Raw genomic sequence first — 26,528 nt, 5'->3', positions numbered from 1 at the left:
ATTTATGATACAACCATACAGGTCAGAATAGCTGAGTTCCTAGTTTATGTTGTGCTGTTTTCCCGAAAAGCTAAGCAAAGGTGAAGAAGAAAGCGTGACCCCCCGCTGCTTTAAGCAGCCTGCAGAAAGATCTGAAACTTAAGAAACTTGTTTCTCTGACTGAGTTCAAAGGTGTGCAAGATAAATCCGCTGGGAAATGCTGATGCTTTGACCAGGTTGTTGTTGTGTGTTTGGATCATAAACCTCTTCTCATTCAACTCTCTAGTGTGGTTACGTTACTGGGAGAGATGTACTTAATAATATAATTTGACTATAACGTAAAAATGAGCCATCTTTGAAAATTCTTTATGTTCAAAATGAAAGTGAGGATTCTAATGAATTGAGACGAGTAAATGTTTGAAACATCAAATATAATAAGGAGAACAATAACAGATTTATCACCTGGACGCCGCTGTGAAGCATCTGACGTTACCAAAGCTGGTCTCTGTCAGCAGAAATCTGTCAAACAACAAAAGAAAATACAGTCACCACGTGATAATTACCTCAATCTGTTCCCAGATATCACTCATCTCAGAAGCCTGGACCACTAAAAGCAAAAAATGATTACAAAGATGTATGTATATATATAATATAAAATAATCCCATTTTGAGGTCTCGACAAATCCCTTAATCAATAGCCCCAGGCTCCAGGCTCCCGGCTCCCGGCAGGTGTGGTGCAGGCAGTTTAAATAATTAAGTACATGGAGAGAGGCAGAACTGAAGTCTACGGGTCATCATAACACAGTGAAGGATACGGGCATCACGTTACAACGTTAAAAGCAGGTAATTGGAGTGAGTAATTGGCCAGTTTGGGTGCTTGAAGTGGCCTGAAAGTGCTAAGGAGACATGGCAGCCCATTGATTACAGGCCCCAGGGGGTCCAAGCACCGACTGCAAACATCAGTTTTTAGGTAAAGGCAGAAGAGACGACGGTAATAGAAGCCGCAGCCTGTTGACCTTGTAGAGCTGAAGTGGGTTAGGTCAGATTCAACAGGTTTGGATGTGGCACCAGTGAAGACTTGTGGGTTAACCTTACCTTAGTGGTTTTGATCTTGTTTCCTGTAGCACAGCTCCAACCTTTCAGATCAGGAAGAACTTTGCATTCCTCCCCATCAAGGCACGGATGCATCTGACACCACCACTTCTGTTCCACTATTGACGCTAACAAAAAGACATAAAGGTCAAAGAACAAATAGGTGGAAATATCTTTGTTCACAGTATTATGGTTAGGAAATACTGATAAAGGACTAGACTGTCGTGCTTATTTCTTTTTTTCACTTTTGAATGATAAAGTTGGTTTAGCTGCTAATCCAGAGCTCATTTCACATTTCACTGACATTGTGTCCCTGCAGATTTGCTAACTTAGCATACTGTTTTAAAAAAGAGTAGTTAATATATTTATAGATGGATATAATCAACAATCCCACTAAAAGTCAAACACAAACAGGTAACAAATAACCAGGAACAAGATGGCTGTAATGGATTATGAGTGTAAGGCAAACTCTTCTCTTAATTTATTTTGCATTTATAAAGATTTGCCACTGCACACACTCTTCAGATGTTCATGGTTGGTTATCTTTCTGTTGACAAAGACCTCAGTCACACACAGACCTGTTGGGCCATTTGTCAACCACTAGCTCGCAGTGGTTTTGTTGATTAGTCAGACAGTTGGTTTAACATGTCAAAATAAGGTAAAAAAAAAATGCTTGTAATAAATCCACGGCAGACTCGCCACATTTCCATCATTTTCAGCATACTTTATTATTATTTCACACACTCAGCTGCAGCTCTCCCGCTGCCAGCTGCACACATCACCCACAACAACCACACACTCAGGACCCAGTACTATTTATGCAGGGCGGTGTGATGAGCTGCATCGGCTTCTCCTGCAGCCGTGTCACAAACATGTCTGCCACAATGTACTCAAAAACCTAAAGTAGGTGATTCTTTGTTGAATATTGCTAACTAATAAAGAAGAAAACCATGTTTACCATCACACATTTAGAATTCATAAATGTTTTGTTTTTATATTAAAAGTCATTTGCATTTTATTTTGCAATTTCATTTCGACACCGTTTTTGTTTAGGTCTCAAGAACATTTCCACACAACGTTATGAGCCTGAGATGAAGCTTCCCATCGGATATAAATCAAATCATCATACCTGTCTCTCAGCAAGCCATGTCACCTTCCGACAGCTGTCTTAAATGATGTAAGATTTGCTTTTTGACTGGCAACACTCACCTCTATTTCAGGTATTCAAACAATCTTGTGACAAATCTGATCCACGTGTAAGGGTGGGACAGGAACTACGAACAGATGTGACTTCAGTCATGTAAATGGAAATCACTGAGTTGCATTGAGAACACCAACTCATCTGCCTCTGCAACAGTGAGCATTAAACCGCTAATGCTGAGTTCTACAAGACATTATTTAAATTTGGCTTATTACAGAGGTCATTATCCACGTTCCACAACCCCCTTCACTGCTGTTAGTGTACTTCCTAATGAAGAGAATGGGTATTATAATCCACATATACCGCTGGAGCCTCACTCCATTAAATTGCAGAGAATGGAGAAGTTATGACATGAGGGAATCAATTTGAATTACACAGCTGGGGTTATGGCAGCAGTGTGGTGTAAAAAGTGCATCAGGTCAACTGCAAGCAGATGGTGGTTGTGTAACAGCAGCTATTAAAAAGCCACAAAGGTTTCTCATGAAATGAAATGGGAGTATTGATGAACAAACATACCAAAAGTGTATGGGATACATCTCACTTAACAGGTAATGATGCCGTGAAGGCACGAGGGCAGCTCAGAGTGAAAACATCTGGGAAAAAGAATTAAAGTTATGCTTTATTTTTCCTTGATTGTTTTAGTGTAGCCATAAAAATGCCTTTGAATCAATGCACTGACCTTGGGTTTATACTCATAAATGATCACACTGGAGACACGCAGATCTGACTTCAAATCCTTTAATTTTCACAAAAATCGAGTGCACCTTATAATCCGGTGCGTCTTTTGTAGGAATTCTGGATGTGATTACTGATCTCGAACTGCTTTTATGATGTACACGGCGCTCAAAATCTGTCAAAAAATGTTTTAGTATGACTTTGGTAAGATACGAAGCTGCACCGCTTGATGGATTGTCGGAGCACTACGGCTACCATAGTCAGGAGCCTCGCGGAGTAATCTGGGTCCAAAACTGGCAACACAGTGAACACCAGCAAGCACTGCAGACACTGCAAAGCCTTGATAATCGCCCATTATCAGATTATCAAGGCAAAGATGTAAAAGCCTGTTTTGTTAAGTGGCTATACAACAATATGGTAGTACAAAATCCATTCAGTAAAGTTTTCGGGTATCTTTTGTAGCTGCCTCTCTAAAATTACACCTTCAGATCTCTTCAAGTTTTCTCAGATGTCTGCAGGTTCATTTATCTTCATATAAAGTGGAGATTGTCTCACACTGAGTGCAGCTAAAGGTAATCCCTGGTTGAGGAAGAAAGAATAATTAAAAGGTTAAGTGCTGATCATTCTTCTCTGAGATCACCCATGGAGCTTTAAACTGAGGCCAGTGGCTCACAGCTCTAATTTGCAGAAAATGTCAATACTAAAATGTCAAGGAATAGGTCAAACACGACTGGGTCCAGAGTTTAGCCAGAAATCTGTGCTTTTCAAACCAAAGAGAAGCAGCCACTTCAGCTGACACATTAGCATGCTAAGAGACCTTCTGGGTCATCGACTTTACAGTCTGCATTGGACAGCGTCACATTCATTTATCAGTCACTTTAAAAACCCTTCAGGAGAGTCTCTGCAAAGCCCTGGGGTTTCATCAGGACACCTCAAACTGTGAGAATATTTCAATGAGTTTTAATTACACGTTCATTGTGTATTCCACAGGATGTATCAAGCACAGAAGCAGTTACAAAGTGTTTTGAGGATTTTGAGCTTTAGTTGAATAAAACGAGTCATAACTATGCCATCTTAGGCGTTGGGAAGCTGATATAACTGTGTGTCTGTCTTCTTCATTTTATAAATGGACTACAAAAACAGAACAATGTCTAAAACGTATTGAAAAAAGGGGATATGTGTTGGTTCATTTCTCTGTGCTGTGACTGATAAGAAATTGTACTCTTTTAGCATATTCCTTCAATAGTAGACTTGGTACTGTATGTACTGGCATTTATCACTGACCTCAGCAAGTCTCCCTCAAAATCTGTGGGATGGAGTATCAGCAAAAAAAAAAAAAAAAAAAAGGTGAACACTGCCAATGAAATATTGGGTTACTGGAACATACCATCTACGCACGATGGGGCAGCTCTGGTGGTGCCTGCCACTTGTCCGGGAAAGCAGGAGCACTTCACAGTTTGCGACCGCTCCTCAATTTTGTTCTTGTTGCAGCAGCGGTGCAACGCCACCACCTCGCAGGTGCCAGTTCGAACATGGTGGGCTGCTGGGGAAATGATAGAAAAAGTCAGTGCTCATTGAATGATTCACTGTAGTTTGAACACTCATTTGAAGCTGCACTACTGGCCTTGGATTGAATCCCAAGATAATATCTCTCTTTGGTCTTTCATCTGTGGGAACGATTAGCCTGAAAGCAAAAAGGCCACTAATTTCCTTAAAAGAGCTCATTTATCACAGGCTTCTCTCGTTATGTGAACAGTACCAGTCTATAAATTTGTATGATTCACAAGTGACAGCTTTAACAAGAAGCAAAGGCCAACATATGCTATATAATTTGCATATCATATAGTGACCCCAGATTCAGCTTTCTAAGGCAGGCTTTCTGCTTTGTGAAGTAACCCTAATGTGTTAGGCTCCAGTTAAACAGTTACATTTCAACTCATATATATATATATGTATATATATATATATATATATATATATATATATATATATATATATGTGTGTGTATATATATATGTGTGTATATATATATATGTGTATATGTATATATATATATATGTGTATATATATATATATGTGTATATATATATATATATGTATATGTATATATATATGTATATGTATATATATATATACATATATATATATATGTATATATATATATATATGTGTGTGTGTGTGTGTGTGTGTGTGTGTGTGTATATATATATATATATATATATATATATATATATATATATATATATATGTATATATATATATATATATATATATATACATATATATATATATATATATGTATATATGTATATTACTATCAAATATATAGGATTTAAGATCTTAGAAGACCACTAAAATTGTTATTGTTCTCCTTACTGCTGTTTTTCAGATTGGCTAATCAGCAGGGTATTAGCTCTAGGTTAGCTGACCTGTATGTAGATTTGGCTGTTGCTTCTTCTATTCACTCAACCAGTTTCTAGGAAAAAAGTATTTTAATGAGGTGGCATCTTTCTTTGGTGTCAGTTTTTCAACAGCTCCAAGTGAATCACTGGCAGCCCCGGTGTCTGGTTTAGTAGAGAAGGGGATTGTTAACTTGCTAGCATTTATCAAATATCCTAGCTTGGCAGGGGCTGACGTGGTGGCTATACTAGACGTGTTTCCCTATTGTCAGGGTAGACTATAGTACCGCCTGCTTCTGCACCTGTTGTACAGGTACTAACTGAGAACAGGCCGATGACACGCCTCCACTTTGACTCACTTTCTGCAGTCTTCGCTTGGCTATGGCTAATGCTAGGTTGATGTTGTCTAGCATGCTTCCAGCTGAAGAGGGAGGAGTGTGATAGGGATTTCCAGTTTAAGAAAGAGTTGGAGTTGCAGAGGTGAAGTTGAAATAACGGCACCTGGAACCCCATCAATGTTCTTTGTGTGGCTCCCGCTGCTCTGCAGTCTAAGCTGGCATTTGATAACACTCTCAATTTTTTGTGACACTAAAATGGATACTTTGCACTTTAAATCTGATGAACAAATAGGTACAGGTACTGCCCTGGCTGCAGGATGTGTGGGCCATGATTCTGCAATGTAAATTAGTATACAAGACTCGAGAAATTTGTTCAGCCCTATCAGCTGAGGATACTTTTAACAATAAAAACTTAAAAAGTGCCATCCTGTTAGTCTGTGAACTTGTCCAAGAAGCAGGCAGCGCTTTCTGGGCCTAAGGAAGACATCAAAGCCAGGCCTGTCTTGATTTTGCAAGGTAGAAGAGTATTGTTTTCGATTGGTGGGTTGTAAGGCTGCTGGCTTTAATGCAAAAGGTGTCGTGACTACAACAATCTGCCATACTCGCTTCTGAGTTCACCGGGACCCACAAAGCTTCTAAGTATGATCAGCCCACAGAATAGTGTGCCAGTTGCATGTCCAACCCTAAGTCACAGAGAAAGGATTTCTTTTGTTTTAAGGCTGAATGTGAACAATATCAATGAAAACAGTCAGTTTCAGCTCAATTTCTTTTTTACACAACTTGTACGTGAATCATCAAATCATCTTTTACAGGTAAAATGCAGAAGGCTGCACTTTTATACAGAGCATGAGGCATATGTCGTGTAATACATACAAATGACTGATAATAATTGTGTATATCTGAGAAGTTTTCCATGTGGGAAAGTCACTCAATATGTTATGATTATGAAACACTAAAAAAAATAGCCTTTGTTTTGTTTTCATGAAAAGTCCTTAGATAGCCCTGATGGTCAGAGTCCCTTTAAGATCATTACTTACTTAAGTTTGGCTCTGAAGTCTGATTGCTGAAACTGTAATCCAGCTCTTTACAGAGGATAATATGGTGACCAGTCAGCCTCTGGCATCATTTGCACAATAAATATAATCGTAAATATGTCTATGTAAAAATAGAAAATGGCACTGTGTATATGAAGAATTACTCAAGTATGATGCTGTTCTAGATTTATCCCAGCAAGCAGCATTCTGTCGAAACAAAAAGCAAACAAACAAACAAACAAAATCAGGTCTGTGAAGGCAAAAGTGCAGCACTGCAGTTTGTGGAGCCAATTTCCAGATCACGCTCTATTGTCTGAATTATTTAGAGCCTGAGCTGCTCCATCCTCTTTTAATTGCATGTGACATTTTCATGAGGTGTCCTTCTGCTGAGATACACACTGCTGCCGCTGCGGTAAACAGTAAATCTGAAACGACTGCATGAAACTGGTCCTAACAGTCTGTACTCGAGCAACTCAACTAAGCCTGGTTAATTTCATTTTCACTTCAGCGTGTTACGTCTGTGGACAGCAACAGTTTGGCTGCTGTAACAAGCAGCTCTAAAGGTGATAGAATCAGCTGCTTTTCTGAGACCGAATGATATTAAATCTGACAACACAAAAGCATCTGTTATCTTATTTGAGTTCAGAAAATATGACTTTTACTGAGGCTCTGATATTTGCTGCTCCATGTTTTTGGTTATCTAATCTCTACAAAGTGATAGGATCAAATATTTCACACATATTATACATGTTATCATCGGGCAAAAAAACCCACAATACTTAAAATACAAAAAGCAAAGAAACAACAACACAGGAAGAGCAAGGGGACGTCCTGTTTTTGATTATGCGTGTCTGCTCTATCCTCACCATCCTTTCTCAAATCACCAGGTAGGTAGCCATCCAAAAGTAGCGGGATGCTTACTGCAAATAAGAAAAAAAGATATGAAAGACAAACACACAGTAAGCTGAGCTGCTTTAGGTCTTTGTGCTGCCAGCGGCTACATACTGAGAAGCAATGGTGTTTCTGACTGGATTTAGAGTTCTTTTTGGATGCCTGCTCAGCGCACACTGCCAGCAGATACAGAGAAAAGCATTTCACTCAGGAATCATTCAGTCCTCCTCACACAGAGTCCATCTTTTAGCCTGCTGTGCTCCGCTTTGACAGAGAGGATCCCTCTGGCTCCGGATACACCACAGCTGCTGCTGCCGCGGTTATGTTTTTAGATTCGTCCTTCAAAATTTTATAGCACCAGCATCATGCCATGAAATTTAAATAACAGGATGCAGGGACTCCCTGATGGCTAAGCATGTCATGTAACTGCATCGTCCCCAGTCTGACTCTGGCTGGGGACTTTTGTTGCTTGTTGTAGCCTTTTCTCTTGTCCTATATGTCCTGTCTGCATCTCAACTGTGGTTCTATCCAAAAATGGCAAAAATGAAAACAGCCATGCATGAAAAACTAGACAAGCCTTTTTGAGAAGGACGCTGGAAACTATAAATATTTATGAGTGAGTACTCATAACTACTTATAGAGTAGGTAGTACTTCTTCTGTGAAGACATTAGTGGTGTGTGATACTGCATATTTTGGTATCAGTCAAATACCAAGTATATACTGTGATACTGACACAGACTCTTATCCTCTAAAGGCAGCGTATGCAGGGGAGAGTAGCACATTTTTCATTTCCAAACAACAACAATAATTTAACATAATTCATTTGGCTACATCCTGAACTTGGGGAACAGAAACAAAGTATTGATCCTGTCACACTAGTATCAATATGATACCAATACCAGCCTTGATATCAATACCTCGATCAATCTGCCCGCCTCTAGCAGACACATTGTTGGAATTGAGATAAGTGAGAGACGCAAGAGAATGTTGATGTTCCAATTACAGCATAAAGAGAAATAAAGTTAGGTTATACTAACAGCAGGAATATTTCCAGGTTTTTTTAAGTTATGGCGAGCAAGGTAAGACCAAGAATGAGGAGGCTTTGGACCAAACCACACCAAACTGTCTACTTTAATGCTTATAGTTTAGTAAAATGTGACGTAGTCACCCAGAAACAGCTATAAACTAAGAAAATCACTGCATTTCAACCAAATCCCTGATTTTTTTTTTTTAACATAATGAAGTCATTTTTAATGCCTAAATCTAACCAGTTGATACATTTTGAATAAACAACATATTTTTAAAAAATGACAGTTAAAAATCTGTGATGTGTTTTAGTTGAATTGAGATGATTCTCCAGCAACTGCAACTCCAATCGCCAAAGTGGAAAATATTCATTTTTTCCAACATGAAATACTACAAACGAGCTGGGGCTGGTGCTGGATTGTGTTCTGGGATGCGAAACTAATTCAGAAACAGGACAAGACAATAAAAATCGTGTCCAGAATGATGAACCAATAGATAAGAGCCTGCATTGTCTATAATTCAGACAATACCTTATAATTACTGTATATTATTTAACCACTGTAAAGATCGAACCAACACATCGTCACGATGTACACTTGAGGACTGTTTATTGAAGCATCACACGTTTTTATGGTTCGGCACCATGTTCGCTAACTTTCCAGTTAGTCGTCTGCACACGCGCGCGCGCGCGCGCACACACACACACACACACACGCACGCACGCACGCACGCACACGCACACGCACACACACACACACACACACCCCTCTCTGGTCTCCGGCTTTACTATATAAAAAGAGAAAAACCTCATTAGGCAAATCATCTCCACCTGTCCCTCCAGCCTTGGCTCCGCCCCCTTGAGCTCACTGCGCCACTCCTCCCCTGCAGCTGACCACACCTCCACCACAACCATATTTAGCCACATTTATAGTTACATATTAGAAGAACTATTTTATTTTATTTTTTTTAATGGAAAGCAGTGATTTTCTAAATGGAAAAATATCAACTGAACAAGTACAGATAAAAATAAAAAACAGTATTATTATTATTACTGAACCTATGCAAATGTTCTTACATGAATTTTTCTGATGTGAAAATTGTTAATTATATGAAACATTCACTTTCTTAACAGGAGTATCCCACAGACACATAGTACCTGCTAATATGTGCTAATTAACATAAAAATAAGATGCAATTTTACTCAAAAATGGAACATAGGCCAACTGGAGGGGCTAATGTGGCTGTAAACCACACAGCAAACCAGATTATTTGTCAGATAATTGTATTGAAAAAAATTCCCCAAAAGGCACAAACACAACAAACACTGCATGAGGTGGCTGAGATGACACCTAGCAGACGGCTGAGAGCCCATTTGACCTGCCTGTCAATGCAACCACGGCTATAGCAAACTATAATGCACGTCCTAACAAAATGAAGCAGGTAATTAAAAGAAAATCAACCCAGGTACATTTGTTATAACCAGAACAGGCTATAAAAGACAGCTTCTCCTGTAAATTTGTACACTGTACCAAAAATAGCTCAGAAAGGTTCAAATAAATTGAACGGCTCTATAAACCAAAACCTAAAGATATTACACCAGGGAGCTTAATAAAATAATAACTACAGATGGGCAGGATGGTTATGATCCATAGTCATTCACCACACCCACAGTCATTCTGATGACCTCTGTGGCAGCGGATGGACGAATGCGAATATGATCTTGATTTAAACTGAATTCAAATAGCAGCAGCGTTTCTGTTTCTCTCTGCGACTAAGATGGATGTGTGATTGACAGCTAACAGCTCAACATGCAGGCCACAGAAACATCTCTTTATGGTAAAATATCCAGGACTACGCTGGGTTTCATCCCCACACAGTGCAGTCCCTCCACATTTCCTCTTCTCTCTTAGATTAACGTCCCTGTCTGCACGAAAACTCCCGAAGCCAGGTAGTGTGACACTGTAGTCTGGGGAACGTGAGTGTCTCCATGAAAAACATCAAACCACACTCACTGTGTTCCCTCTGGGTCTTAATCAGCTCGCTAAGCTCGTCCATCTTATTGTCCAAGGACCTCACATTCCTCATGATAATCGCTGGAACAGCTCCAGCACTGAGAGCCGGTTGTTTCCTCCGTAGCACCTTTGGGATTACAGGCCTCGCTCTGGGCAAGTAGAACTGTCAATGTGATCGTAACAGGCAAAAAAAACAACTGCAAATGATGAAACTACCTACTTGCCAAACAAAACACAACAATTACACCTTTGCATAAAATATAACGAGGAAGAAGAATCTGTTTTAAAAAACACAGAAATATCTACATATCATACAATTTTGTAATATTATGGATGCCACAGAGCATTTTTCAAACTTTCTACCACTGTTACTGTTAACAAAGATGTGTAATGTTGCCCCAGCGGACTGTTTAGTACCAGTCCATTTCACTACATTTGTGTTTGAGGATAATCTAATGCAGAGCAAATCCAGTTACAAACAAACGCCTTCTGGCATTTTACATTACCTTGCAGGAAACCAAGACGATTATGTGCAGTAAAGATGGGAAGCACAATTGTTATTTTGGTTTACAAGATTTGGTTTATTTTAGTATTTTAAAGCAAAAAAAAAATATATATATATCAGCCAAAGGGAATTTTGGAAAATAAATCCCCCCAACTATATTAGTGAGAGAAAGCCAGAAATATGAACCCTGCTGGAAATTTCCAGAGGCAGAGTGAGCAGTCTGCTGCTTTGCAAAGCTAGTGAATTGTGCCTGTGGGGGTAAACACGACCCCCTGGTACAAAAACTCTGAAGCTAAAAAGAAAAAGAATTATGAATAATAAGGAACAATGTAAGTAAAAACGTTCATCAAGAATTTATAACAAAAATATATACACAATGTAAAGAAATGCATTTGACTGTATATTGTTTTATAGTAAACTTGAATGCATTTCCTCAGTGAAATTTGCAGTGTTGTAGAACAAAATTTCCTTCGATGAATCCACAGACTGGAAATGATACAGAGAGTCTGCTGATATCCATATGAGCCAACACTTCACCGTTTTTACCTTCGGTACAATATGCTCAGCATGCCACTGCGAAAACTGAGTCGCATGACACATTATTCCTCACATCTGGCGTGTTTAAGCCCAGAGGCTGATAGTTGCTCTCTTATGATTCTCTCACAACTCTGAGCTCTGAAACCCAGTGAGAACTAGATGTGCTCTCTGCCCTGCTGCTCCCACCATAGTATGTATACGCCAGTAAGACTGATCAATAATTGCACAGCTGACAGTGAATACGAGGCTCTAAATGCACCATAAAATTGTACGTGATAGTCAAAATTGACACATTTAAATTTCCTAAACTGTATCACTTAGTAGATTTTTCATCTTAAGATAAAATACAGTTAGGCTGTCCTCTGAATGGCTCCTAATAATGTGCTATTCATATACAGCCTTCCTCTTGGCATTCATTTCTATTCTCTGATGATTGTTCAAAGGATGTAGATCAGTACCAGTGACTAACATGTTTCTTATTAGGTGTCATCTAAGTGACATGAATTTAAACACATCCCATATCCAAAAGCTCTAATTTAATACTCCAATGAATTATTAAAAAAAAAAAAAGATCAAATGTTTGAAATGAACTAAGACATTTTCTTTGGTGTATTTCTTTCTCCTTCAGTCTTTCACCTCTACCTTATCTCTGTCCTTTAAACTTTATGTCATTTCTTTTTCAAAGCACCCTTCTCTTACTGATCACAGTACAGTCACGAGTAGGAATGTAACCCATGACTCGTCTTTTCTGATTCTTGGCCCTTAGTCTTTATAATGCGTAACATGAAACATGTTCATAGGGCTGACCTCTGAAAATCACTGCTTTGAAGCCTTACTCAGAGATCCTCTATTTGTGTCCAGTCCTTTGAGCATTGATTTATCCACATGACATCATGCAATGTTCTCGTGGTCAACCAAAGAAAGAAGCCAATTTGCATGTGGAGCGATATTCTTGCTGCTGACTGACCCTTTCACTATAAAACACATCGCCTTGTTAGTGATGTGAGCATCAACAGCAACCTTAGTGGGTACTCCGTTCCAGCTTTATATGTATTTAGGCTCATAGACGCAGTCAAGATGACCAGCTGAAGTTCAAGTTTAGGCATCAAAGGTTTAGGGGAAAACAGTGGTCCCCAACCCCCGGGCCACGGACCGGTTTGGTGCCGGGCCGCTAGAGTTGAGGCTCGGGTGTGAAATTTATGGTTTTCAGGATTTTTATCGTTAACTCTGTTTCCCTGGGTCTTTCCCCGTGTGTTATGAATAATTGTTCTTTTTTGGTACCGGTACTGGTTTTATTTTGTTGTATTTATCCGCAACATGTTAAAGTTCGGTCCGTAAAAATATTGTCGGACATAAAGCGGTCCAAGCGCAAAAAAGGTTGGGGACCGCTGGGTTAGAACGCACCATTTCGCAACATAAAACACGCTGAAGGGAAAACTTTACCTACAATAAACTTTTCCAATATTTTCCTTGTTTGCTACGGTTATACATCCTCCGTCTCACTGCATCTATTTCAAACCGTAAGACACGCCTGTCGAACTCTATCGAGCTGCTCTATATGCTGAATAATTACGCTGAAGGGAATTCCCACACTCACACTGATTTTACAAAATACAAAAACAATCTGTCACTGTGACGGTAGCAGCTAACAGTCTCTGCTTGTGGCGGAGCAGTCAGGTCTTTCGATCACAAGATCATCTCCTACTCCATCTCCCAACTTTTGATGCTGCCCAAGCATTCGCTCCTTTAAGACGATCCTTTGAACCAAAGCTGTTTCCGTGTGGAGGGATGGGCATTTTTTCCCTCTCTGTGCACGACTGAAATTACTTTGCTTAAGAAGCTTTTATACATTGGTCTCTGGAGACGGAGAAACTGCAAATGCATCCCTGCTCTGTATCATTCATGAAGCTGTTGTGAATGATAATGCAATCATTGCTTTGCTCTATATGCTGCATTGTGTGCAGCCAGAAACACCGCCTCACGTAGAGAGAAAACACCTTTAACAATGAGCTCACCGAGTGCGATTCCCCCTTTGCAAACCTTCATAATGAGAAGAGGAAGTGTCGTTCTATTTATTGCTTTATTCGTAGCTGTTTTGAGCAGCGACACATGACGGGTTTTTTCACATGAGGCACAATCTTGCAACCATGTTCGCAAATCTGATTCAGGACACTGAACTCGATGCAAATGAGAATATGGTTTGTTTGTTATGTTTAATATGGGGGTCCAATAGTGTCTCCGAGTGTTAGTTACTGCTCTCTCAAGGGTGCAAGGAATGTTTTCCTTTCTTGGCAGGATGCTTGTTATCCAACATATAAATCTTTTTTATTACAAAGAGCAGAAAGTGCAAGGTGCAGAGCAAGCAACAATCTTTGATGCATACAACACAGAATGGAAGCCAGACATGGAGGTCATACCTCAGTGTAACATTTACAGTAGTACATACAGAAGGCACCTCAGATGCTATACTGCAAACTGAATCTTCACCTGTACCAGCTCAGTGCTACCTGAGTGCTGCTAACGTCTAAAAATACTGAGTATAAACCTTCAGAAATATTTCACTCCTCTCAGGTTCGAGTTCTACTTACCGACCTGTGTGCTTTGATTCTTGCTAAGTGGTTTCCCATTATAGACACTGAAATTCAAGGCCAGCACAATTTGAAGGTCAGAATTTAAGCTCTCTACAACCCACTTGGGTGACCACAAGCACTGTTTGCCGAGATGGCAATGCAATATAAAAATTAGGTAGAGATGCCTTCCTACTGCTTTTCTGGTAAAAACTCTTCAAGTCCTACAGTTGTTTTTCACATAACTGATTGATTAGGTTTTAAGCTTTATTGAAGAGCAGCTCTTACAAAGCAAGCCTTAGTACATCAAGGTTATAGTCTGTGAATGCTTAGTGGCACATGGTATGTGGAATGTTTTTCTTGAGCTGTTTCTTAAAGGTTTTGCAAAATTTTATAATTTTAGTCTTTGCTTCAAACATTACACGTTTATCATATCATCTATTACTGTTAGTATCTACATATCAACATAACAACACACAAAATCTTCTATTTATGCAAACATCTTGTATCAAGGAGACATGTCCAGCCTTTGTAACAGGTAAAAAAACTTGTACAGCATGATATGTTTAGCCCTGACTGTGGTCTAGCAACGCACATAACAGAAAGACCGTTATTTAGTTTTACCCAAGTAGTAGAAAGATTTGTGTCTATTCTAGTTCCATTGTCAAGCTAGCTAGCTAACAAGAAGAGAGTCTTTTTTTTAGGCAACAACATTACATGTGCTTGGCTTTACTTTGTGTCCATGTGTAATCTTCACTTTAAAAGAATTAAAATAAATGTGTTCATGCTGGCCAGATTATCTTTGAGTGCTTAGCATCACACTTTCTGGTGTTCCTAGCAGTCTTCCAGTTCTGCCCCTTTTTTTCAGTTCCTCGATGCTCTTTTCCTGCATGACATTTTTGTCTACCTGCATAGTTCACTTTGCTTGAATGCCCAGTTTCAGTATCCTACATTTGATAGCTCATCTCTGTGATTGTTACAAACACTGACCTGTTGGAATTCATGCACCACATAACTCGCGTAGCATATGCACAGTGTAGTGCACAGAAGTGTACTAACAATCAATCAATCAATCACCTTTATTTATAAAGCAAAACAACCACAGCTGACAGAAAGTGCTGTACATTGGAATCAAAAAAGAAAATTACATAAGATATAAATAAAAGCCAAATAAAAGAAAGAAAAAATAACAGAAGAATTATATTTCAAATACTGGTGGCTGTTTGGGGTCAGTCCTTTAGTCGCCTCACCAACCGCTGCTATAACAAATAGTTCCATGTTTGTTCCATGAACTGGTTAACTTGGATTGTCTGAGGCTGGAAGTTAGCGTAACCTAGCTAGCCCGGTTCAGCTCTGAGACCAGGCCTATGGGGGCGTCCACATCATAGGCTGCATCCTCCTGAGGACCAGACCTTCGCAGTCTACGTGGGCCGGAAGTGAGCAGCTGTGAAATGGGACGGTCTAGCCTTCAGTTTTGCATCAACAGCTGTCTCGGTAGAGTTTCATAAACTTGGCCATCTGCCCATTTCTATTGAAAATATAACAGGACACTGGAGTAAATTCTGTTTAATCAGTTTTCTATTTGACATTTATTCAGCTGTGTGAAAACTATAACTTTAATCTCAGCAAAACCAATTTACTCAGGAACAAATAAAACCGAAAACATCGGGGCACTTTTGCAAAAATGTGATGTCTTGATAAATCGAGCAGATATTTGAAGTTTACACCGTTACATTCTCACCTGAAAATATCTTAAAAGTTTATTTTGTGACCCAGGAAGAGTAAAAACTGGAGTTTGGCTGGGCCACGCTATGAATTCTGGGATATGGTGGGCCACAAAGGACACACCCGACCCATCCTTCAAATTCGGGGAAAAGGAGAACGCATTTGTCGGCTGCATTCGGAGGAGTCTCTGCCTACAAATGCGGCCTCAGGAGGATGCAGCCCATGAATTTGGACCCTATTTGTCTTTCAACTACATTCACTTCCTGGGGTCACAGTGTCGATAAGGTGCAGGAAATAGGTCAAGTTTATTTATATAGCCCATTTCCAAATAGTCCATGCTGCACAAAGTGCTTAACAATGTAGAATAATGCAGTAAAATATAGAAAAATAAATAAATAAATAAAATAACTAAAGGAAAACAACTAAAAAAAACAACTAAGGCTGTTAAAACCAAAATACTTGGTCAAAGTGTGACCATAAAAATGTGATCAAGTGTTTGTGCAGATCTAATATTTAAGGGTAGACTATTGCTCTGGGACCTGTCGCCACAAGACTTCAGTTTAGTCCGTGGAATGGATAACATTAGTTTTGAACTGGACCTCATGGTTTTCTCTAGAGCATAAATAAATAGGAGCTCAGACGGGTACGAAGGGGCTCGGCCGTTAAGTGCCTTAAAAACAAGGAGTAAGAGTTTAAATTGGATCCTGTAAGGAAGCCAGTGTAGAGATGCTAAAACTGGGGTAATATGATCTTACTGTTTAGTGCCAGTTAGCAGACGAGCAGCTGCATTTTGGACCAGCTGCAGACGATAAAGAGTAAAGTACAAAGAATTGCAGCAGTCCAGTCTGCAAGTAATAAAAAGATGAATAACACGTTCAAAGACATTAGCTGGAAGGTATGGCTTTACCTTAGCTAGCTGTCTTAAATGAAAAAGGCTGGATTGGACTACTGCTGTCACCTGCCCACATAGTTTGAAGGAACCATCGAGGTTTTTTTTCTTACAATAGGAAGATAATGGGCCCAGAGCACTGTCAATGTGATTATTAACGAAATTACCAAAATGACAACCCCTGTTTTGTTTTCATTTAATTTAAAAGAAATGACCTCTGGACCAAACCAGGAAGCCATCTCCATGGTATAAAGCTAACACACCATTGGCTTAGCTTCCTATATACCATGCAGACAGGAAAGTTTTAACAGCTCCCTTCAGACTTATACAAAGCACCTCCTTTATTTAACGTAAGATGCATCACTGCAAGTTCTGTGGTTGTTTTGATGCATACACATATTTACATTTACTATCAGAAGACACAAAAGGCACAGGAGGAAAAACAAATAGCAACGCATTTAGAATCAATGTACAGTCGATTATTGTAGATGCTATTTAAAATAAATCAGATGTCCCCATGACTTTAGATCCAAGCCATCCCGTCTGACTCCTATCTCTGCTCAATAAGGCACAAGCACAAAGGTGAACGGAGTGACCAGAGACACTTATTAAGTTTGTGTTGTAAACATCCACTGTTGTAAAGGACAGACTCCTCTGTAGCAAGCTGGCTTGACAGGAGAGTGCAAAGGCAAACCTTCTTTTTAAGAAATCAGAGCAGAAAATAAACCAAATTTGCATAACTGTCAGAGAGCAGCACGTTTGATGGCGCAGCCATGATCCTGTCTTTGCTGACACAAACTGGTTATCTAAAGAAGCAAAACCTCATGTCTGTGCATTATTAAAATAGTTTTTCATCTTGTTGAAATGAAATAAATTTGTCCCTCTTGCCAGCAAGTGAGCTTAGGTCCCTCCTTCTTCCAGAAGCCAGAACATGTCTCTATTGGACATGTTCTGGCATCATTTTATCTCTTAAATGATAACAGGTTTACAGCGATACAAATAACACTCAGGGGAAATTAGTGGGCGGCGGTGGCTATCCGGGTGAAATGGAGCACGTGCGAGATTATTCTGATCTTCTTCCTGCTGAAATGATGAGCGCCTTGAATGGGGGATGGCTGCCAATCAAAGCCACTCACATCAAAGCGCTGCACTCCCAGTGTAATTGGTGGACAAAGAGGAGAGAGGTGTGTGCAATTTCTGTCATGCTCACGAATGGACATCCTGTCTGGCAGCAGAACTGCCTGCATACCACCAATTACCTGAGGCTGTGCATTGTCAGTGGGACTCCCAGTGATGAAACATGTGGGTTGGTCTTTGCTTGTAATGTTGCTGAGTTGCCATAATTGATCTCTGTGGGTTTACTGGTGACGACTCAACAACACTTTTAATTAGGCAATGGGAGACGAGTTTGACTCATACCACCAAAGTAGCCGTTTCAATCCAATTACTCCACCGTTTACCACTGTGAAATTTTATTTGTGATGCAGAATGGTGACAAATTCCTTTCATAACATCTTGCATGAGAAGTGGCAGCCTATGTGGCAGCTCTCCTCAGTGCATTTGTTCTGTGTGCCGCTTTGCATTTGTCACTCTGTTTTGGGAGAATCGCACAAGCCTCCGCGGGTCTCAGTAGCTCCCAGAGAGCTGAGTGAATGGATGGAACGGCACTAACCAAACTTATAGAGAGAGGAAAGTTGTTTATGTCTTGGCATGGGGAGATGCATTATGTTGAGCCTCTTTAGGCCACTTGATTAATCAGACAGAGCACATGATGTGACTGAGACACCTAATAAAAACCTCTGTCTCTGCATCAGATCTGACATTTGCTGAACCTGCTCCAGAAGGACATGAAATGAGTGACTTTGTTATTCTGCTAGTTTCTTATATTAATATGTCAGTTAAAAGAGAGGAAGCCCAGAACTAGAAGACTTGTACAGTGTTCTGTGCCGCGGATCAGCCCTGATGACGTTTTCATTGTGTGGTCAAGTTACTTGAAAAAAGTAATTAGTTACTGACAGAGGCGGAGCCAGACATTTGAGACACCCGGGGCTTAGCCCTAAAGGGTAGTATGCATGTGGGATTTTTTATTTTTTTTTTTGGGGGGGGGGGGGGGGGTTAGAAATGACTGAAAGATTAATTGGCTCTGTTTTGAGTTTTGTTCAAAAAAGAATGACTTCATATAGGGAAAAATATATATCACATATGCAGGACACCTTAAACTAGTTTTTTAATTAAGCAGCAAGGCAGAACAAAGTCGGGCTGTATCAAGACACGAGGACTAAACCCCAATTCAACCAGACCCAGAACTGATCCAGAATTAAAACAGGACTACAAGAGTTCAAAATCAGGACTACTTAGGACTTAACCAAGACAGAACCAGAATCAGAACTAGATGATCGTAGCACTAAAAATCATCATAGACCTGCACTACACTTATTTTTTTAATTCTACCAAAGTACAATATTTAGATTGAGAAAAGTTTATATAATTATTTAGCCTTGTTGTGCAAACAAGCCTGCATAACTTAATAAATGTAGAATTTGAAAAATAGTATACCTAAAAAGAAACACTAGGTACGAGATACATGAGGACCTATGATACGGTGATACTTTTGGTAAACAACCATTTGACTAACATGTGTGTCTCACCTGCTCTTGTTCCATCTCTGTTCTGTCCTCATTCTCCATCTCCCTCTCTGCTCCTCTCTCTCCCTCTTTGTGCTGACAATCATCAAATATACAGTTGAAACCACATATTTATGTACTCTTCAGATCAAAACACAAACACTTTTTTAATTGTAAGATCAAATCAGACTAAATGTTTATTTTTTTAGATAAATATAAAAAACATATTTGTTAACTTTAAGAGTAAAGAGAGAAACTGTCTGTATTTCTTAATTGCAAATGGCACCAAATTGTATTCAAACTTGAGCCACATTTATGGAGGTCCACAGTTCTTTTCCTGGTGTTTTGGTTGATATCTTTTAATTTTCCCATTTCAAAAAAACAGGCTCTGTGTTTTGCCTTATATGCATCCACAGCTGTGCCACCAATTTACTCACATGGACTCTACTAACCTATCAGAAGCTTCTTGAGCTCAGAATGGAATTGTCTGGAGTTTCTTATTAATTAACAAACTTAGTGTAAATGTACTCCTAAATTTGATCAAAGTGATAAAAAAACAGAAAGCTCTGTCTCTCTTTATTCTGACATTTAACTAATTCAAAAGATATTTCAATATTTATCTAAAACAAAAGCTTACTCTAAATTGATGTTTTACAGTAAAAATGTTTTATGTTTTCTCCCTAAAGTGTATGTAAATATCTGGTTACAAATGTGAATATCCTGCTGTGTACTGAAATCCCTCTTGTTTTGCATAGAAATATACTGAACAACATACAAAGCATAATATATAAAATAACATTTACCTGAGTTTTTTCTTTGAAAGAAGCCTCTAATGTCCATTCTTATGTTTCAGTACATAACTGAAACCGATTTAGTCGGGGAGGGTAAGAACTGAAAATATGTTGATTCACTTGAAGAGCAAGTAACGTAATATTGGTCAAGTGATCAGTTTGATATCAATCTTTCGTGATGCACCGTCATATTTACATTATTTGTACGGTATGAATGATTTGCTTTGGTACCCAGGGGCCCGTTCTTCGTACGTCGCTTACTACATCCAAGATCAAATGACACATCCAAGACCAAACCATCGTGCTAACCGTGAGCTCGCTAATCCGGTTCTCCGAACACACCTGCTGTTGACGATTAGTACAGCTGGATGAAGTAATGTGAGATCACTGGGTGTCGTAAAAGGGGCTACGCATCGATAGTAGAAACATTGATCGGCAACCCTCTGATTGGTAGGCGAAAATGTCGAAGGAGCGCGCTCGGTATTCTTCGGCAGCAGAGCAAGAACTCTTGAGTGAGGGATTTCAGGAGTTTCAAAGTTTAATCAGAACGCAAGGGAACACTGCAAAGGCTGCAAAAGCAAGGAGAGAGGGCTGGCAGAAAGTTGCTGACAAATTAAACTCGTAAGTAATTTAATAATAACAATAATAATGGAGTGGATTTGTATAGCGCTTTTCAAGGCACCCAAAGCGCTTTACAATGCCACTATTCAGTCACTCTCACATTCACACACTGGTGGAGGCAGCTACGGTTGTAGCCACAGCTGCCCTGGGGCAGACTGACAGAAGCCAGGCTGCCATATCGCGCCATCGCCCCTCTGGCCAACACCAGTAGGCGGTAGGGTAGATTTATTATATTACACTATATTATCCAATAATATATTACATTATATTATATTATGTTATATTATATCCCCTTACACATTAGAGCCACAACAGGACCCACTAGAACATGGGAACAAGTAAAAGTGAAATATAAGAATATCCTACAGAATGGTAATATTTATCACTTATATTGCTTTTCGTCTCTTGGAAAGAGAGCCTGAAATAATCTGTTTGTTTGTTCATAACAGCAACCAAGAAAAGGGCAGAGCAAAAAAAAGACAGGTGGTGGTCCTGCACCCCCTCGTCAACAAGTTGGTTAAGTAAATAATACCCTCACGGGAAAATCGATATCTCTCTATGAGCACACTGTCGCGCTGAGCTAAAGGATCCTGTCTATCCCGCAATATACGCTGAATTCTGAGGACTCTCCTTATCAATCTTGCACCTTCCGCAATGGGTTGCTCGCGTATACGGACAGGATATGGCTGCGACACGCTTCCCAAATCCACCTTCGCTTTTATAGCCGTGGTCTCTCATCTTGATTACACGAAGTAATTTACAATTACTACTCTGAAATATGACTTACATCTGTAATAATCACATACATGTAATAGAATGTTAATAGTACATTTCCCTTTTTTAGGAAATGACCTGTATGTATCTGTATGAAATCAATAGAAGGATCAAGTGCTGCATTATCTTTAGTTACATTGATGTTATTTATTTATGGTGAAACAGTGGTGGAATATCGCTGTTGCTTTCGTATAAATGAAGCGGACATACCTGCGTGGCCGCGATCTAATCCTGTTTACATAAAGTAAACCTGCTCCCGAGCAGGTTTACGCTTACGGCTCTGTTGCTATGGCAGCAAGTCCCGGATGAGCTTCGGGGAACCGAACGATCCAAGATCACGCAAAATCGTCAACAATCTAATCCAGCTAACTCACTTAGTGAGGTACGAAGAACGGGCCCCTGGGCCCTATTTCAGGAAGCCGGTTTAGTGCAAACTCTGAGTAAGTAAACCCTGAGTTAACGAAAACTCTGGGTTGTCGGTTTCACAAAGCGAGTTTAGATTAATTCTGAGTGAGTTACTATGACGACACACTCCATGAAGCTAACCTGCCCCCTAGCAGGTTTACTTCAACTAACCCTAACTTTCTCCGCCTCTTTGTCGGAAACCTGACAGTAGGAAGTGTCAGACATGGCGTGCTCCTTCCTTGAAGAGCCAGTAGATCGTGAAGCCCAAATTCTCCGCAGAGCTCTCCGCCAGGAGAGAGTGATCAGAGCGCGTTTGGACATTTTATCATTTCCTGATGATTTCCTGTGTGAACGTTACCGTTTTTCAGCACAATCTATAATTTATTTGAATAACATCCTCAGGCCTAATATTGCTCATGTGACACATCGTGGACATCCTCTCAGTTCTGTACATATTATTTGTATTGCACTTCGGTTTTTTGCAAACGGCAGCTTTCTGTATAATATTGGTGACGCTGAGCACGTTTCCAAGGCTACCGTCTGTCGGGCAGTCAGGAATGTTACAGTTGCACTGAAACGTCTCCTGTACTCGTTTGTGTTCCCCGGTCATAGACCCACAAGATTTATCAAAGAGGGATGCCACAAAATTGCAGGTATCAGGATGAACAAAACTTAATACATGATGTGGTGATACTTGGACTACTACTTAAATTTTACATTTATTTTCAGGGTTCCCAGGCGTGATTGGCTGTATAGATGGCACTCACATTCCAATCATTGCTCCTTCAGTAAATGAAGGAGACTATGTGAACAGGAAGTCTTTCCACAGCATTAATGTACAGGTACATAGTTCCCTGTAGCATTTCAAACTAACAAATTATTTCATTATAGTAATGGATGCTAATTCGTGTTCTCTGCACTGTGAAGATCATATGTGATGCTGCCAACATTATCACAAATGTGGAAGCCAACTGCTCAGCCTCTGTGAGTGGTGGTGGTGGTGGAGGACCCCCACCTGTTTTTCGGGCCTCCGCTTTTTTTCTGTTGGCTATAACGGGTCACATTTGAGCATACAGAGTAAGCAAATAATTTCAATAAGTGCTTACAGAAAGAAAATTAATGTAGAATCTAACTGCAATTGATTTACATGGGACAAACAGACCAAGCACTATGGCTCATAATACAATTACACCTTACCTGTTTGGACTATATTTTTATATTTCATTTTTACTTGCTGCCAGGAACGTTTGGGGCCTGTTGGGTTGCACCTGCGCTCACATCACATCACAAAATAAAATGTATAAAATAAAAAATAAAATATAATATAATAAAATGGCAGCACGGTGGCACGGTGGTTAGCACTGTTGCCGCACAGCAAGAAGGTCCTGAGTTCAATTCCACCATCAGGCCGGGGTCTTTCTGTGCAGAGTTTGCATGTTCTCCCCGTGTTTGCGTGGGTTCCCTCCGGGTACTCCGGCTTCCTCCCACCGTCCAAAGACATGCAGCTTGTGGGGATAGGTTAATTGGATAATTCAAATTGCCACTAGGTGTGAATGGTTGTCTGTCCCTATGTGTTAGCCCTGCGACAGACTGGCGACCTGTCCAGGTTGTACCCCGCCTTTCGCCCTATGACAGCTGGGATAGGCTCCAGCGCCCCCCGCGACCCTGAAAAGGATAAGCGGAAGCGAATGGATGGATGGATAATAAAATAACGTGTTAAATGGGTGGAAATCCCTAGATCAATGTTTAAATTAACACTCACGCATTGACTCTGTCGGCTATGTTTTGCCATGCATGCTCCCTTTCTTTTGCAGCTGTGGCTGCGTTACTTTTTTTCCGCAAAATTGGCATGTTATCGGCATATGCTGCCATCAGAATTTCGGCCTCAAGCGCTGTGAAATACATTGACCGCGCCTTCTTTCCCTCCGTCTCCATGGTGACTCGCTTAATCTGTGCTCCACTAATCAGGGCTTTATGTATCCTCGTCCGCGCGCTTAACTTGGGGTTAAAGCAACTCCGCGTTGACTGAACTAATTGTTATCAGCCTTTCTGGAACCGAATATTCCGAGTTGGACAGTTCGGGGTTACTCAACCCTGAGTATCGTTTTTCACTCTGAGTTTTCTAAACCGGCTTCCTGAAATAGGGCCCTGGTCAAACTTAAGCTCTCCTTAGTATGGCTGGCTCCGTTTCTCCAACAGCGCACTCACAGGCGGCAGCTGCCCCGCCCCCTCGCTCAGTCGCTTAGTGCCTGAGCTCGGATCATACCAATATCAGGGGGGACTTTTTGTTTTATACAGTTGTCAGCCAGACATCTAACTATGAAAAAATTACACTCCAAAAGACCCCGGGCTTCTGACAAAACAACCCGGGCTTAAGCCCAGTAAGCCACCCCCACGCTCCGCCCCTGGTTACTGATTACTTCTCCAAAAAAGTAATCCTGTTACTTTACTGATTAGTTATTTTCAAAAGTAATTAGTTACTTCGTTACTTTTTAAAACATGATACACAACCTGGATACATAATAAAGAAATAGACCTTTCAGCCCAATTCTATTTTTTCTGTATAATCCATCATAAAACTGAATCAAATGGAAAAAGTCTGTTTTTAAAACCTGTTTCATTATTTTTAATCTTTTAACTTTATGCAAAAATTAAATCATATGCAACAGTCTTTGACTTAAAGAAATTGTTGAACATTTAAAGCAATTTTCTGCATATTCTAGCATATTTAAAAAAATATTTTTTGTGTTCACACTCTTTCAAACAGATGCACGTAAAACACAGCAGAAAATAAAATAAATCAAAGATTCAGCAGCTCTGAGTCCTGTCGCTCTTAAATCTGTTGTCACCTGTTTAGCAGGAGTGGGGCGGGTGGAGGTTTGCCCACAGTGGTCATGTCAGTGGGGGGATCCAGGGGTTTCTCTGTGAATGTCACATTCCCGTGGCAGCGTGCTCGCTGCTCGCTCAGATTTGAAGTCTAATTTTTCACTTTAGAAAGAAGTTTTCCTCCCACACAGAGTGCACAGCGGACGCTAATGTTTTTGTCACTTTTACAGAATCAAAGTAATGTGAGTATTTCCAAGCTTTAAACGCTTCACGGTTGTACTCTCTCCCACACTCCATATCTGCACACGTCTGTTACCACAGACGTCGCACGTGCTTACGTCACAGTCATGACTCATGAGACACTCTCACAAACAAAATCACCGTTTAGTAACGCAGCGTGCTTACGGGAAAGTAACAGTAATCGAATTACCTTGAGTAAGTAATCCCTTACTTTACCCGTTACTTGTCAAAAGTAATCGGATTACAGTAACACATTACTTGTATTAGAGCTGTAAGCTGTAAGAACAAAAAACTTTGTGCCTTGAACCTCCAAGGACACCGGGACTCGAGCAGGTGTGAAGATCAAAAGGTTGCATTTTGGAGCATTAAGTAAGACCTGAATGTAAACGGTCACGTCTTGCATTGCTTCTCCAGTCGAATGCTGCTGTTTTGTCTGAGCTACCGCTGTCTCACTGATGCACACATTGTGTTCTTTGTACAGGTTATAGCAATAGTGAGATGGGTCACTCATAGCTCGCTGATATATAAGCACTTGCAGTGAGTCCCTTGGCATTATTGGTATAAACCCACTGCCATTTTTCCACTGTGGTATAGCAGCATGTTTTAACCCAAACATGCTGTGGCAATCTGTTTCTAAACCCAACCAAATAGTTTCAGAGCTTGAACCTGAGCAGCGAATCCAGTGACGTAAGCAAAACAGATCACTGAGCAAAAACACAAAGTTACCAACTGGGACACAAACCAGACTCCTTGCTGATAATCTTTTGACTTACTCGACTGGTAATCAACATGTTTCCTGACACGGCCTTTGCCCTGTTATCTCTTCATACACCTCCATTTTTACAACCAGAGGATAAAAGCATCAACATAAAGGACAGCTTAAAATGCCGACACAACCTACAGAACATCAGTGTTTGAGAGCCGAGGTAGAGAATCCACTGGCCCTGTTGCTTCAGGACATACAGCACTGATGAAAGCAATTTAAAGCACAGCGTTGCCACTATTCAAGACTTACTGTCAAAAAACCCAAACTTAACAATTTGCTTAGATGTTATTAAGATGCATAACTGCATCAGTTACTAATGGTCAGTCCAGTTATTCGTGCTGCTGCTGCAGCGGACACTCCTGGTCTGGCTTGCACCACAGTAATGGCAGCATTGCTACATGGTGGAGCAGACCAGATTTATATTGAAAATAAACACCATACCAGAGCGTTTGCTTGCTCTCTCTCTCCCTGGTCCTGTTGGTTGTGCTGCCACATACATCATAATTTTGTAAATCACTGAGCTAAACATGGAAGCTACTCAAATTCAGTTTATTAGTTAGCTTTTGTGTTTTTTAATATATATATATTACAATTGCTTGCTCCCACTCCA

At 40.1% G+C, this 26,528-nt stretch overlaps 1 protein-coding gene across 5 annotated transcripts in view; it reads right to left on the bottom strand.

Moving 5' to 3' along the window:
- The window catches only part of LOC308400003 (chemokine-like protein TAFA-2), a 92,533-nt gene that overhangs the window by 8,869 nt on the left and 57,136 nt on the right, over nucleotides 1–26,528 (bottom strand). For 3 of the 5 annotated variants that reach the window (XM_080887465.1, XM_080887463.1, XM_080887464.1), the window contains exons 3-5: nucleotides 4,335–4,490; nucleotides 1,075–1,199; nucleotides 442–498 (exon numbers count right to left, since the gene is read on the bottom strand). In XM_080887465.1, coding sequence (XP_080743591.1) covers nucleotides 469–498; nucleotides 1,075–1,199; nucleotides 4,335–4,490 — 311 coding nt within the window. In that variant the 3' untranslated portion in view covers nucleotides 442–468. The remainder of the gene's footprint in view (nucleotides 1–441; nucleotides 499–1,074; nucleotides 1,200–4,334; nucleotides 4,491–26,528) is intronic. The other 2 variants (XM_080887467.1, XM_080887466.1) reach the window with 1 other exon arrangement.

This window comes from Rhamphochromis sp. 'chilingali' (genome assembly GCF_963969265.1).
Source record: "Rhamphochromis sp. 'chilingali' genome assembly, chromosome: 7".
NCBI classification, from domain to species: domain Eukaryota; kingdom Metazoa; phylum Chordata; class Actinopteri; order Cichliformes; family Cichlidae; genus Rhamphochromis; species Rhamphochromis sp. 'chilingali'.
Note: the sequence above shows the minus strand (reverse complement) of the source record. Positions and strands in the feature narration are given on the sequence as shown.